We start from the raw sequence: 14,627 nt of genomic DNA, 5'->3' as shown, positions 1-14,627 counted from the left end.
TCGCCCAAATTTCGGACAAAATTTGATGGGGTGTAGTTAATTTGAGGAGGCCAGTTTTGTTCCTTCTCATAGACTACAAATGTAATGATCGTAAAGTAAATGAATATTGTTTCTTTTCGACATAAAAATAATACGTTACGCGTTGCGTTCTTGCAAAGACTTATTTGACGACTCAGGAGAGAAACAATCACTCGATACCAAGATTTTTATACATTCATGATATCTTCCTGAGCCAACTATTTAAATATTTAGGAAAAGCATTGCAGGTCATGTTTATGGCTGGCGAAAAGTTTCATTTTTCATGCGTTTTTTTCCTTTCGGGGTAAAACGTCATTACTCTTGTGTGCCGTAATATTTGTAATTTTGGATTTTATAGCGTCAAGCGGAAACTAAGGATATCGCCCGGCGCAATCATCCGTTTAGTGTTAGACAAAAATTTAATTTTCAAATCGTTTCCAGTTCTGCTGTATTCGCTGTGAACGGCCTGCACATCACGGGTCAAAAGCCCCAATTCCTCAAAATATTATCTGAGAGTTTAAAAGTTTCTTTTTTTTTTGTTTTTTGTTAAATAACTCTGATCACAGTTCTCATTTTTCCTTCAAGTTGTCAAAATTGGTAACAACAGCTTTACCTTCTTAGACTATTCAGGAAGGCCAAATAGCTTACCGTTTCAAGACAGAAGCTTCAATTCAGTACTGTAACAAGTCTTGATTGTAATTTTGGGTTAAGAACCCAACAGTTCTTGCAAAACAATGTGTACTGAGACCGGATGTTACCTGTAACAAAAATTAATTGTTTCATTTTTGCATGCTCACAATTGTCATCGGTAAAAAAGTTAGACGTACAAAACCGAAATATATGGCGCCGCATTAAAAGTAGGATAACAAATATCCGTCTCTCCTTATCTTTCCTTCATTGGAAAAAACAAAATGAATTTCATTTAAGATTTTGTGATGGCCATTCGGAATTCATATTTTTCACATAACGGTTGGAATTCTGCGCAAGGTTGGTGCGTTAGTAGATTGCCCTTCGGCTAACTCAGATGATGTCGGAATTTAATCTTCAAAGAAGGTAGCTTGTAAGAAATCATCATGTCCAGTGTCGGTTAAAATAGCAGTTAATTCGTCGAATTTAGTCAATGTTTGGTAGGTCTAAGTGGGCTTAAAAACCTTTAACCGACTTTGCCGTTTATGAATTTCTTTCAATTTTTATCGCATATCTCAGAATTCTCTTCCGCCAAGTCATTTATCACATCATTCATAACAGGACGAGGTTTGAAGCAGTTTTAAAAACCGATGTTCTAATCATGATGGAAGTGAATCAGGTGTTTTCACAGACAGTACTTACGACAATCTGTAGCCTTCAGTGCCCTGTTTCGAAAATAACTCTAACCATCTCTTTTTGTCCTTAAAGTTTTTTCCAACACACGTCATACGTCAGTCATATCAGGCAGCTAATAAAATGTGGTTGTCTGTTCCTGTTCGGCTGTAGGTTCCATAGACATTCTCTTCCCCAGGCCCGCTGAACGTAACGGCCAAACGTAAGCGCCAGTGGAAAAGGTCCTTTAAGTATTATCAATTACTTATTAAATTTGTCCGCTTGTCGTTGGCCGATTTGTGTAAGGTTTTTATTAGACCAAGCGCTGGACAATCTTTTATTTGTGGAGCCGTCAGTCTAATGTATGCAATGAGCCCCTTTTCATTGACATTTCCCTTGGCGCGGAAACTGCGAGAAACTATCCAACATGAACATGGAAATATTCTCCACCGTCAGATATGAATTAATGGCAAACCGGTAAGCTTAAGAGCCAAGCGAGGAAAACGAATAAACTCGCTCCAAGGGCAACTGCAGAAGAATCAAGGAAGTAAATTAATTTGTTTGTTTTCATATTAAGAGGCGATCTCTGTAAGAGCGGTCCAAAGGCATTTCGCATCGGAACAAAGTTTTCCCTCAAATTTTGCCCAATAAAGTATCTTTGGTAGCTAGTAAATAAAACCATATTAGTTTCTTGAAATCTCTATGTTAAAACAAAATTTTTACAGCTCTCAAAAGACAAAGCTGCAAAAGGCCCTTTTTTGACCTCTTGCGACATGGAAAATTTCAAAAGTTGAAAAGCCCGGTCCTCGTATCACACCGCATGCAGCAAAAAAATATTTTGCATTCTTAAACTGTGTGATATATAAGGCGTATAAAGCGCATTTCAATTTTGATATTCGTTTATTCAGAGGTTCGTCATAATTTATTTAGACACTCGTTAGTCGACAGCTTTCTGAAATTGGTCAAAAGTGTTCTCTCTTTCTTAGTTGATATTGCTCAAGTCCAGACCAAACCATTGAAAACTCCGCTTGGTTTCTTCTAATAAGATGTTTGGCAGCAGAAAAATATAAATACATCTTGCACCTATTAATTTTTTTCGCCGTGGTGACTTCAAATTATTAGCGATTTTGCTAGCGTGACAGCCGATTATGCAAATTAGTTCATTGAGCAAACTCCGACCGTTTTATATAGGTAGCTCAATAAATCTCAGATTTTAACCGTTTTAAGTTTAAAAGATAGTGGGAAAGAGCTTTTAGTCCACACCGATTAATACTTTAAATATTCTAAAAGGCCAAAATTTGATAAATTTTACAATCTCGTGACGAAAGACGTCAACAACAACGTATCGAATATCATAATTTGATTAGCGCTCTCGGTCAACATTTAAATGACAAACTCTTTTTTAAAAATTTGGCTTCTGTTATTTCATATTTGAGTTCTGACAGCTTACGCTATTCAAAACTGTAAGAACATTTCAGAACCAAACTACAGGATTTTATTTGGTACAACTGGCGATAACAGCACACACTGAAACACACCGTGACTAGTGACTCTGTCACGTAATTCAATCGTGTAATTATCTTGAATAGTACTTGTCGCGTGTTAATAAAGCAGCGAAAACATTGTCTTTTAGCTCAGAAATCTAGTCGTCACTTGGCATGAAGAAATTGTCTTAGAACCACGGGTGCCAAGTTACGGTGTGATCCCGGCGAGGCTCAGTTTATAAAGGAGGAAGGATTGCGAAGCTGGTTTTCAGTGGGTCAGCATTAGATTCCATCCACCAAAACCACCTTGGTCGAGAGGGACTGAGATGGAATGATGGACAACTCATGACTTGTTACACTAATTGAAAATTACGAAGCTACGACAACATGCCGACTTATCCCGATGACCGAAGTGTATTATTTGTTTGGGAAATTGCGTCAAAACTTTTTACTCGAGAAATGGTAAGTATTAATTTATTGTTCAATTGTAGTATTATAAAATATTTTACGCAATTTTTATGCAGATATTTCACGTATTTAAAAGGTGCCCAGATGTTACGTAGTTTTGGTGGATGTCATTAGGGAACATCCACCAAAACTTTGACCAAAACCATCAACAATATATTTTTTTAATTTTATCTATAGCCACTGTTAGATGTTCAGGGAGACAAAAGATTTATACCACTAATTAGCAGTTAGTGCTCTGGCTAATTATTTTTTATGGTGCGCAATTGCTGACCGACCAAACGTCCACAATGATTATCATAACTCATAACACATAGAATAAAGTGGTTTTGGTGGATGTTTCTCTCCATCCACTAAAACCACCATAGCAATTTCTGCTACTTCCTTACAGAAGACTGATGTGACCTGCTATTTGGAGTACATAACAACAATCTATTTCTTTGTATGTACTTAGAGATATTTTGCAAAGTTCTTGAGTCAGCACCTTTTATTATTGAAACCATAATCATAACATGGTGCACAATATAGAATACAAAAGGTTCTGGTGTGGCAATCATGTAATCTTGAAACAGGAGAGTTTTTAACTGACTTAAACTGACTTAAAAAGACATTTGCAACAAAATTCCAGGTCCAGAAATTTCTTCCACTCTTTCCACTAAAATCATAACCTTAAAGTACAACAAATCAGCACATCAGTAATTGTTATTAGGGGTCTGAAAATCCTATAAATCTTTCACATTTATGTCAAGTAACCTTTAATTTCACATGGATGAATAAGTATACACTCAAGATGCAGAATGTCTTACATTTTACAAATTATTTCCCTTTTTATGGATGGACAGTGAAAGGCCTTTGCCACATTGGTGAATTAAACCATTGTATACCATGCATTTTGTGATAATTGTTTGTTTTTGCTCACAATATCCAGAAAAATGGAGGGAATAAATTTAAATAGCAAATTCTATTAATGGTTAAAATTAAATAACATTGGAAGACCAAATTAACTTTGTACTGTTTAAAATTCAGTTTTGGTTTCTAGCTTATTCCAGCCTCTTAATATTCAAAAACATCCCTTGTCATTTTTGTGTTCTTCTGTGTAACATAACTTGAAAAATAAACACAGAAAAAGGAAACCACAAAAGGATTAAACTTGAAGCTAAAGCAAAGTTTAAGTTGAGCCTTAGCTGATCCAAATACTGAGAACTTTATATTGTAACCCATTTAGCAGTAAAGTTTATTTATATGTCTGCCAGCTTGTCACAAGTCTTACCCCTCTCCTTCAAAAATCTCTATAAATAAATTTTTCTTTGTGTTCCCTAATTGATGATAAGTATATTACAGCTCCTCAATTTCCCTCTCTCAAGACAAGGTTACTCTAAATTTAACAAAGTAATAGACTTGATAAAACTCAAACTATAACTCAGCTGGCTGCTACTTTCAACCTTAATTTCTTGATATCAGTATACAATAATCAATATGTTATAAATAAGGACCCTAATCCTCAATTTTGCAGTGATCACCTTCCTCCTTTTCCTTTGCAGACCAGACTGGAACCTCTATAGGTGTGTTTGCTTGTTTTGAGTGGGGATGGAAGAAAAGGAGTCATGCCGCATATCTGATTTATTAAACCGGATTTGTTCTGTTTATACATGAGTAAAACTACCTTGTTCTCTGAAAAAATAAAATTTCTCACATTTTTATCTGTGCTTTGCAGTCAAACTTCCTTGGGTTTTGGACAAGAAATCTTATTTTCTTGAAAACAAAATCTTTGTTTCCGGCCTTCTGTAATAGGTAAATATAACAGTGTAAGATGAGTGACAGTGTATTTCTCAAGTTATTTTTTGGAATGTGACAAAATGGAAGTGTCATAGGAGCCAACATATGATTGCTTGATAGAAAGCAAAAAATGCAGAATTGCATATATTTTCTCCTTTGTCAGCAGCATATGTTAGAGAAAAGTTCTTATAATTGTTAACTTCTACACCATCTTCAATTTAGCCAAGGTTGAACTGTTATCACGTTTGTCATAAAAGTATCCTGAGATTAATGTCATATGACCCATTCATGTATTTGACCTTTCGAATTAGCAAGCCATAGTTGACAGTAACACAAAGGTTGAGGATAAAAAGAAATTATTATATACAGTACTTCTTCTGCATCTTTTCGTTTTCTTTTTCTCTCCAGCTGTTTTATCTATGCCATGCTGGCAATTGAACACTTTCCTTCCCAAAATTAGGAAAGGCACACCAGTAAAATCGAATTTTTGCTCCTTAAATATCTCGTGCATCTTCCCCGAGTATTTTGTGACTTCTGTCCGACACAAGAAATAAAGCACAACACAAGAAATAAAGCAAACCTCAAAATTCCATCCGTTAAAAGAAACTGGGGCAAACAAAGAACTGGCTATCATGCTGTAAGTGATTTTAACTCGCTGGACAAAACTATACGAGCCTCTGATAATGTAAATATTTTGAAGCGTCAGATTTTTAATTCATTGATTTAAGTTTTGTATTACACATAAGATACATTAGTTTTTAGTAGCATCTTTTAGCATTTTTATTCATTGTAAATTTTTAATTTTTAATTTTCGAGGTCCTTTTTGTAAACCACTTTTTAGTGAAAAAGTTTCCTCATTAAAGATTGTCATTATTATTATTATTATAAGGAGGTGTAAGCATTAAGTTAACCCGAATGATTCCACAATTGTGGTATCATCCAAACTAGTGAGAATGCACAATAGCGATATCAAAGCTTTGTAATGCCAAAGAGCTATATCAATATATATATATATATATACACACCGGTGTTCCCAAAACCTTTGACAGCTTTAAAGAAAGAAAACTTCGTCGTCAACCCTGTTTTAATTCCGCAATAAGTTTATGCGCCTCATCAACAGAATTTACGTATCCTAAATTATCTGCATGTCTACCATCAAGCAATGGTTCGCGACTTAAAATTCTCGCTATGTTGTTTATGTTTGTTCCTCGAATCATGGGATTTACAGCTTCGGATGTTCGGCTACATCACTTACGGATTTCCGAGAATCTTCGGTTATGTTTTACAAGTCATTAAATATTCCATCTCAGTCCCTCTCGACCGAGGTGGTTTTGGTGGATGGAATCTAATGCTGACCTTTTCAGTGGTCGTGCGTCAAGGTTAATGGGTACGCGTCTAAACCCGCGGCGTACTTCGGTTTCACGGGGAAGGTTAAGTTTGAAGTGAATTGAAATGAAACTACAGTATACGTGCTTGGATTCTGCGTTGGACCAAAATGGGTTCTTTTCAACATAGTAAGTGGTCAGACAGCAAGCGATATACTGTGGAAGTAAGGTGAGGTATTTTTATTGAGAAATTGACCGTACTTTTTATTCCTAACAGCGGTTGGAAATATTCCCATACAAAATCTTGTAATTTGGCCATGACTCTTATTTTGCTAGTTGATCATCTCACAGCTGGAGCTTGGGCTGCCTGTGGTTATACATCACTTTGTGACACTAGATTCATCACTGTTTTTATTAACTTCAACTTTGTCAGAAATATCTTATTTGTGCAGCGGTATATTTATATAGCCAAGGCCATAACAAATCAGGGCAATAAGAGGGCCAGAAGGTTATTCTGACCAGACAGTGCCATGCCTGTGATGCAAGTGAAACTTTACATGAAACAGATATCTCTCTCATTGAAATTACTTGCACAAATTAAATAGAACTCCTTAATTTTGCCATTTTGCAGGATTCACTCTTTACTTAGGGTTAGGATTACTCTGCGGCTGGCTTTAATCACTGCATGGCTTCTCCCATAGATCAGTTGTGGAAAAACCATTCATAGGAAATGTGGTACAAAACCTGATTTGCTTCACTGTTACCTCAAGCTTTGGATCCTTTGGTTGAGGATGTACAAATCTTGTTAGTTCAGTGGGTAAATAGCCAACTTTCTCATAGTCTGAGGAAAAAATTATGTGTACTGCAATTGCATTTTTGTTATAGGGTTTGTCAGGTTCAGCATTATCATTAGCAAAGATGTGTTTATTATGTTCATAGTGATACTCATAGGCTACCTGTTGCTTTCTGTTATTTTTCAGAATAGCAAGTTCCCATAACTTTAAAAGGTAGACAATGTGTGATGTCTTCCATTGATTCATACAGATCTGAGTTGGAAACTTAAGTCATCATTGTTATGATATGCAACAAAAACCTTCAGGACATCAACGTTTGCTTTTTCTTTCTTATGTAACTCTCAACTGTTATGTAACTTTCTGGACTGGTTATGTAATCACTTCGGACTACTCACGTGTCAGTTCTCGGGTTACACGGGAACAAAAACATATTTTATAATAAGAGAGTCGCTATCGCGTTGTTGTTGTTTCGTTAGCTCTAAAGGTAACCTGCCTCTCAAGTGATTAAAGTTTGTGTTCAAAGAAGCTTACTGGACTCAGACTCACTATCTTGCTCTCTCGCGTCATAAAGGACAAAACTATCATAAGTGCATTATAATGAGCCAACTCATCAATTTGTTATGTATCCAAGATTCACCTACACAGTGGGGTACTTCGATAACAACAAAATCAGTTAACCTAAAGTTTTAGCAAACTTGAGCTACACATCTTGTGCATATAAATTGTATAAATAACTGAAAGGCACAAGAAAGGGAAATTTTAACTTGAAATTGTCAAAAATTGCATAAACCTGAAATAGGTCTTTTTAGACAGCCCACTTCTTTTGTGTTCTTTGTTTTCTATGGATAAGCTTCTGGCTCATTCAGAGTCAAGGTAGATAATAGTTTCAGTGGAAACTCTGTGGGAGAAAATGTCTCTTAAATTGAGCAACGTAAAATTGCCCGACTTTGTCTCATTATAGGTGGTCTCACTCCAATTTTTTTTTTCTGGTGGTCACCCAACTTTTTGAATGCTGTATATATTTTTCAGTAACCAGCTGCTGCTGCGGATCATTACACTGCTTGTTATCCGAGACTTTGTGATTCGTGCATGACACATGTTAGTTGATGAGTGTGAACATTATGTCAAGAGCTAGAAGCACCACCTTTCGTAATTTTTTTACATTGATTGGTTTGCATGATTGACGCAACCTTGAATAACCTTTTCAATCAGTACTTAGCAACAACCAATCACAATGTAGGGAATATAGTATAAGAGAGTGATTTCTTACAAGTTATGCAGAGTAGCTCTTTACACCCATTGTAAATGGGTGAATATGAGAGTGGAACAAAACAGTTTGATTGAGTGTAGTTCATTGGAATTGTAACTCTAGTAAATGGGGCAAAGTTTACAAATCGTTACGCTGTTGGGAAGAGAACTAATCTGACCAAGATTGTGAGCAAGGTTATTCATCGGTAGTTTTGAGAAACTGTAGAGCATCATCGGCAGGAAAGTTGGTCAAAGTGAAACACTTTGGTGGTTTTCTTAAACTGTGTACACTGCAGTGAATATTTGAAGGCCGAGGCATTTCAAACAGGAAACAGATCATTGTGAAGAGGCATGGCATCCTGAAATCCATTTGTATATTGTTTATCTGTCACTCCACTTGTTGTGTGAAGCATTAGATAGTTACAATATATCTTGAAGTCCATGGGTGTTCCTGAAATTTTCCACTGTTAACATTGAAAGTACCTGAAAATACCTATGAATGCTGTTACTTTTCCAGGTGTCTGAGGAGCACATCATTTCTTCAGCTGAAGAATGTCAACCACCTTACTATGAGCATATTGAGGAGAATGAGTACTTATTTAACAGGTGGGTTTTATGTTTAATTACTATTAGCAGTGTTTAACTATTTCATAGTGTAAAATAGTTGAGTTTTCTACCCTTCAAACAACTTGTTACTGTTACCAGGGCAACATGTTTTTGGTAATTGTGAAGAAGAGCTCCCCACAAAACCTGTCGGCCGACTGTCGGCTGACAGTCGACCGACAGTCGGCCGACAGTCTACCGACAGGTTAAGAAAAAAAGAAAAATTGTGTTAAAAACGAACAGTTAACGTGACATAACAATCCGTAATGGTGATGTATGACTCGACAGACTTCACCTACTTAACGATCGACGGCAAAGTTGGTAGTATGTAAAGAAACGTTTCTTCCAAAATGTTATCAGATGCGTATAGGATATATCACTTGCGTAATTTACAACACACCAGACAATCCAAGAATCGCATGGGAAGATAATTTAATCGACAGTCTACCGACAGGTTAAGAAAAAAGAAAAATTGTGTTAAAAACGAACAGTTAACGTGACATAACAATCCGCAATGGTGATGTATGACTCGACAGACTTCACCTACTTACCAATCGACGGCAAAGTTGGTGTATGTAAAGAAACGTTTCTTCCAAAATGTTATCAGATGCGTATAGGATATATCACTTGCGTAATTTACAACACACCAGACAATCTAAGAATCGCATGGGAAGATAATTTAATCGACAGTCTACCGACAGGTTAAGAAAAAAGAAAAATTGTGTTAAAAACGAACAGTTAACGTGACATAACAATCCGTAATGGTGATGTATGACTCGACAGACTTCACCTACTTACCGATCGACGGCAAAGTTGGTAGTATGTAAAGAAACGTTTTTTCCAAAATGTTATCAGATGCGTATAGGATATATCACTTGCGTAATTTACAACACACCAGACAATCTAAGAATCGCAAAAGACTTCGGCGCTACATCCCGGTCATGAGCAACATGAGGAGAGAGGGGCAGCTGTTGCCAATGAAGTTCGCGGCACGATTTTACGAGTGAAATATCTTGTATATTTCACCATGCACAAAACGGCTCCTTTAGGAGCCACCAAATCTTGAAAGTCAATTGTCAACGTATTAAACATGTTGGATGTTGTATCAAGCGAGGCACGATTCTACGAGTGAAATATCTTGTATATTTCACCACTCACAAAACGGCTCCTTTAGGAGCCACCAAATCTTGAAAGTCAATTGTCAACATATTAAACATGTTGGATGTCGTTTTCAAGCGAAAACCGAGAGAAAACATTAAGGTTTGTGTTAACGTTTCACGGACAAGCTACCGACAAGCTACCGACAGGTTACCGACACATTACCAACAGTCGGCGGACAGGTAGCCTATATTTCAGGCAAAACCTGTCGGCCGACAGACGGCCAACTGTCGGCCGACAGGTTTTTTGGGGAGCTCTTCTTCACAATTACCATGTTTTTCATTTCATGTTTCAGAAAGAAGAAAGTCAATAAGGAAGTGCACAGAATGCAGTGTGATTGTACCTTAGATCCTGGTCAGATAATGGCTGTTTCACAGACTTCACTATATGCTGAATATGGTTATGTGCATTTTACAGTACGTGAACTTAGCAACCAACTGTTGAGGTCTTCTTAATCATATTTTTTGAGATAAGCTGAGCATGACCTGCCCTATGCCTTTTTATGGTATAAAACAAATAGATTCTTTGAATAAATTCCACATTTATATTGAGGTACAAACATCAGTGACACACTCAGCTGTGCCTTGTGTGCTATTTTTTTTGTTCTTATACCACATTTCAACATCGTCTGTGGTCTCCTGGATCAATGTCAGTATCTGAACAACTGCACACCTACTCCTCCCCTAATTCAACCACAGTCAACGGATGACAAGTTAGGATTAATGTTGGGTTAGGAGAGGGGTAGGTGCTCAGTTGATCAGATACTGACATTGATCCAATTTTTACTGAACAGATGCATGGAAACATGATTTTTTTTGTTGAACATATTGATATATTTTTTAACAGTTGATCCATGTTCTAGTGGTTGTGGCAAGGACTGTCTTAACAGATTGTTGATGATAGAATGGTACGTTGGTATCTTTTCCTCTCTTGTTGGTTAATTTTGCCAAAAGTCTTCCTTCTCACATCGTCATCGCCGATTACGTTGATCTCCAAATAGTAGCAGCAGAAGTGCTTGTTGAGAGATGTGAAACAGGTTAGTGAAACTATCATTACAACATTAAGATCAATGTTAATGAAATGGTAAGGGTTAGCTGTTGAAGCAACTGCCTCTTTAACAAAGATAATGGGTATTTTAACCCTTTAACTCCTAAGATCTGATTGTTCATTCTCTCCTCTAGCTGCTACACATTTCATTTTAAAGTAGTGATGAGAATTTGGTGTTTGATCAATTTAACAAGTTCTACCTGATAAGTTTGAGTTTTCTCCTTACCTGTTTCTGGATGATATATGGATATTACAGGGAGAAGTTTCATCTTAATCACTTTTGGGAGTTAAATATGCTTTCATGAGAGATGATTCTTATATGCTGATATCAGCCATGAGAGGATTTCAAATTTATGTTCATGTACAGCACTTTTTGCAGGGCTGTAAAGTGAAAGTTGAAGTGTTTAAAACAGAGAAGAAAGGCTGGGGATTGAGAACTCTTGAAGATCTGGAATTGTAAGTTTATATTTTTACTTTTATCTTCAGGAAAGAAATGCCTTATTGGTACTCAATTTTGCAGGTCAGTAATTTTGTGTTTTCACCTTCTTTTTTTATTTTGGACCAATCACAGAGCAGAGTATAGCAAAAAACAAAACCAATCCCCAATACTTTTGTCACTCAATTAAAAATTGTAACTGTTGTTCAGGGATCAGTTTGGTATGGAGTACTGTGGAGAAGTCCTGCACTATAAAGATTTCCAGGAAAGAGCAGAGCATTATGATAGAGAAAACAGAAGACACTACTAATTCATGACATTGAGAGCTGATGAGGTAAGGAGTGGAAATCTTAACCTTTTCCTAAGTAGAGACAATAACAGCACTGCTGTGATGAGTGCTGATAAATTCTTTGGTCATTTTAAGGCTTTTCAAACCCAGAATTGATCAGTAGATCACTATACCAAACAGTTATGACATCTTAGTAAAAGTGAGCAGGATTTCAAGAAGGGCTGGTGGTCTGTTAACCTAGAAGGCCACTTCATATGATTTTGCTCCTTTTGCTGAATGAAACGACAATGATTAGTTTCACTGAAATAACCTGATTATTACTTCAAAGTGCACAAATGCATTCTCTGCGACCCAAGTTTTAGCATTTTTATGGATGGAGGGGTGGGAGGAGGGTTGGTGTACCCCTAGATCCCTTCAAGTGGTTGTGTACATGTCAGGAGGTATCCCTTCTCTCCTTAGTCCCTCCTCCTTGCTGCCTTCTGTGATTCGTATCTAAAATCCTGCTTAACCCTTTAACTCTCAGAAGTGATTGACAAGAAACTTCTCCCTATTATATCCACACATTATTCAGCAAACAGGTAATGAGAATACTCAAACTTATCAGGGAGAAGCTGCTATCTTGATCTAGCACCAAGTTCTCATAACCAATTTACAAGGAGATGTGAAGCAGCTACGGGGGAGAATTAACAATCAGATCTTGGGAGTTACAGGGTTAACTGTAATTCAATTGTCAACTGTTTTGACAAAGAACATATTTAAATGGCATGTACTGCAGTCAGTTCAATGTTATGATCTCTAGCCTGTTATCATTTTCAAATTCTTTATCAACTGAGTTACAAGGAACTCCATAGCCAGCCCAGTTGTTTACTAGATTTATATGTGACTTACACCTAGCATTGAGCTTGAGTAAATGATGTTGAAATCATCCATTGTGGGAAATTAAATTTTGATATATGCTTATTCCTTGAATCAGAGCCTAAGCTCTGATAAGCACCCTCTCCCAAACAGATGTCCATCCCTCAGGCTTTAAGCACCCATCTTAAAAGAAGCACCTCCCCCCTCCTTTCTCACTTTCCTAAATAACAGGGGCACGAGGAAAACCTGTTTCTATTGCCTCAACCATAGGGCAATCAGTACGGGAGAGTAATATTAGCACCCCCCTCAATTCAGTGCCCAGTCCTTCCAATAAGAACCCATCTTTTTAAATATTATACGTAATACAGTACATGTAGGTGGACTAATCACTATTAATAGTTCATGGTTTTGTTACTTAATGAGTTATAGCTTCTTTAAAATTACTTCTTTGTTCAGCTAATTGATGCCACCTACAAGGGGAACTTGTCTCAGTTTATCAACCATCACAGCTGTGACTCAAACCGTGAAACTCAAAAGGTAGTTTAATAAATTGTTCAGTCCATTTTACCAGTTTATATTATGATCAATAATGCCAGCTTTTCACTTCTTTTTCCAGGGGTAATCTATAGTAGATTGATTGACAGGAAACTGAAAGAAAATACATCTACAGCTGTACTTAAATCCTTTAACCCTTAAGAGTGACTAGCATCCAATTTCTCCTCACAATATTATCCCTGAATCAAACCTGCAGGTCATGAGAATAAAGGTCATGATCAGTAACTGAAGAAGTTCTTGATTGCTTAACAAATTCTCCTTGTCAGCCCCTTAGGAATTGTTTAGAGAGCAGTTTGGAGAGTGTGCATACTGATGTTCGGGTGTAAAGGGTTAAGATCGGAACTGAGTGGGTTTTGTTCTTTTGCTTCTCATAGTGGACTGTCCATGGCTTGTTGAGGATTGGATTTTTTACTCAGAGACCTATCCCAGCTGGTGCAGAGCTCATGTTTGATTATAAACTGCAGCATTACAGGTAGGTGGACAATGTACATGCTATACTGTAAAAGCTTCATGTCTGTAGGTGACACTAAACTGAGAGATTTTAAAATTTAAGGAACTTTACAGCAGTCACACAGAAAGATGATCCCTTCTCAACTTGGGAGAAGAGGCTTACAAAAAATTCATAATAAGTTATAATTTTTGTCATTAATCAGGAAAGTTGCTCAGATTTGCCATAATGTGAAGCACCAAATTGTCGTGGATTTATTGGAGGAGACAAGCAAACACCTCTGAAGAACACAGTGGAAAGAATAAGTATGCAAAAAGATTTTTAATTACAACCCTGAGAGTGACCAGGATTTACTTTCTCCCTTTGATATCCCCCCTGAGTCACATATTTACCCATTAACTCCCAGAAGTATTGAACATATAACTTCTTCCTTTAATATTCATACACTATCCAATAAACCAATGATGAGAATACTCAAACTTATCAGGGTTAAGTTTTTATCTTGATCTAACATCAAATTCTTGTAACTAATTTACAAGGAAATGTGTAGCAGCTAGAGGGGAGAATTAACAATCAGATCTTTTAAACAAACTCTCCTTGTCAACACCTTATGAAATGTATAGAGAACAGTACAGAGAATCTGCATACTGATACTAGACTGTAGAGGTATAAGGTCACACAATTTAGGTGTAATTTGTGCTTTTCTTTTCTTTCTCCATGTAAGCAACCCCACCTATCACAAGCTCACCAAGGAGGAGATGTAAAAAGCAAACAAGGAATTTGTCAAATGAATTTGATGAAATTTTGTTCTTTAGCTTGTCCCAGAT

The 14,627-nt window shown here is 36.8% G+C and overlaps 2 protein-coding genes and 1 long non-coding RNA gene across 6 annotated transcripts in view; all 3 read left to right on the top strand.

The window, feature by feature from the left end:
• LOC149034051 (uncharacterized) overlaps window positions 1-13,787 on the top strand; it is a 48,950-nt gene extending 35,163 nt beyond the window's left edge. Inside the window, exons 5-9 of one of the 4 annotated variants that reach the window (XR_016182809.1) lie at window positions 11,704-11,737; window positions 11,864-11,987; window positions 12,466-12,520; window positions 13,254-13,334; window positions 13,727-13,785. Coding sequence is in view for 1 of the 4 variants with exons in the window: in XM_089193393.1 (XP_089049519.1) it covers window positions 11,704-11,737; window positions 11,864-11,963 (134 nt within the window). In the remaining 3 variants the exon portion in view is untranslated. Of the gene's footprint in view, window positions 1-11,703; window positions 11,738-11,863; window positions 11,988-12,465; window positions 13,090-13,253; window positions 13,335-13,726 lie in introns of those variants that run through there. The other 3 variants (XR_016182807.1, XR_016182808.1, XM_089193393.1) reach the window with 3 other exon arrangements.
• LOC149034053 (uncharacterized) lies at window positions 2,698-4,966 on the top strand. Its single transcript, XR_016182815.1, has 2 exons — window positions 2,698-3,263; window positions 4,808-4,966. It is a non-coding gene; the product is annotated as an uncharacterized LOC149034053 (long non-coding RNA).
• LOC149034052 (uncharacterized) lies at window positions 6,111-11,207 on the top strand. The gene is made up of 6 exons (XM_089193400.1): window positions 6,111-6,596; window positions 6,999-7,184; window positions 7,348-8,259; window positions 8,927-9,015; window positions 10,466-10,524; window positions 11,017-11,207. The coding sequence occupies exons 3-6, from the start codon at window positions 8,251-8,253 to the stop codon at window positions 11,109-11,111; spliced, it is 252 nt and encodes an 83-aa protein (XP_089049526.1). The 5' UTR covers window positions 6,111-6,596; window positions 6,999-7,184; window positions 7,348-8,250; the 3' UTR covers window positions 11,112-11,207.
• Window positions 13,788-14,627: the final 840 nt, after the last annotated feature.

The sequence above is a fragment of the Pocillopora damicornis genome, chromosome 14, assembly GCF_964200805.1.
Source record: "Pocillopora damicornis chromosome 14, jaPocDami1.2, whole genome shotgun sequence".
Taxonomy (NCBI): Eukaryota; Metazoa; Cnidaria; class Anthozoa; order Scleractinia; family Pocilloporidae; genus Pocillopora; species Pocillopora damicornis.
The sequence above is the reverse complement of the archived record's forward strand: the minus strand, read 5'-3'. Positions and strand labels throughout refer to the sequence as shown.

What these genes read in the sequence shown, in the direction of transcription:
- LOC149034052 (XM_089193400.1), top strand. An exon ending in AATGAGTACTTATTTAACAG is followed by an intron (nt 9,016 to 10,465) that starts GTGGGTTTTATG and finishes TTCATGTTTCAG; the next exon opens with AAAGAAGAAAGTCAATAAGG. An exon ending in TGATTGTACCTTAGATCCTG is followed by an intron (nt 10,525 to 11,016) that starts GTCAGATAATGG and finishes ATTTTTTAACAG; the next exon opens with TTGATCCATGTTCTAGTGGT.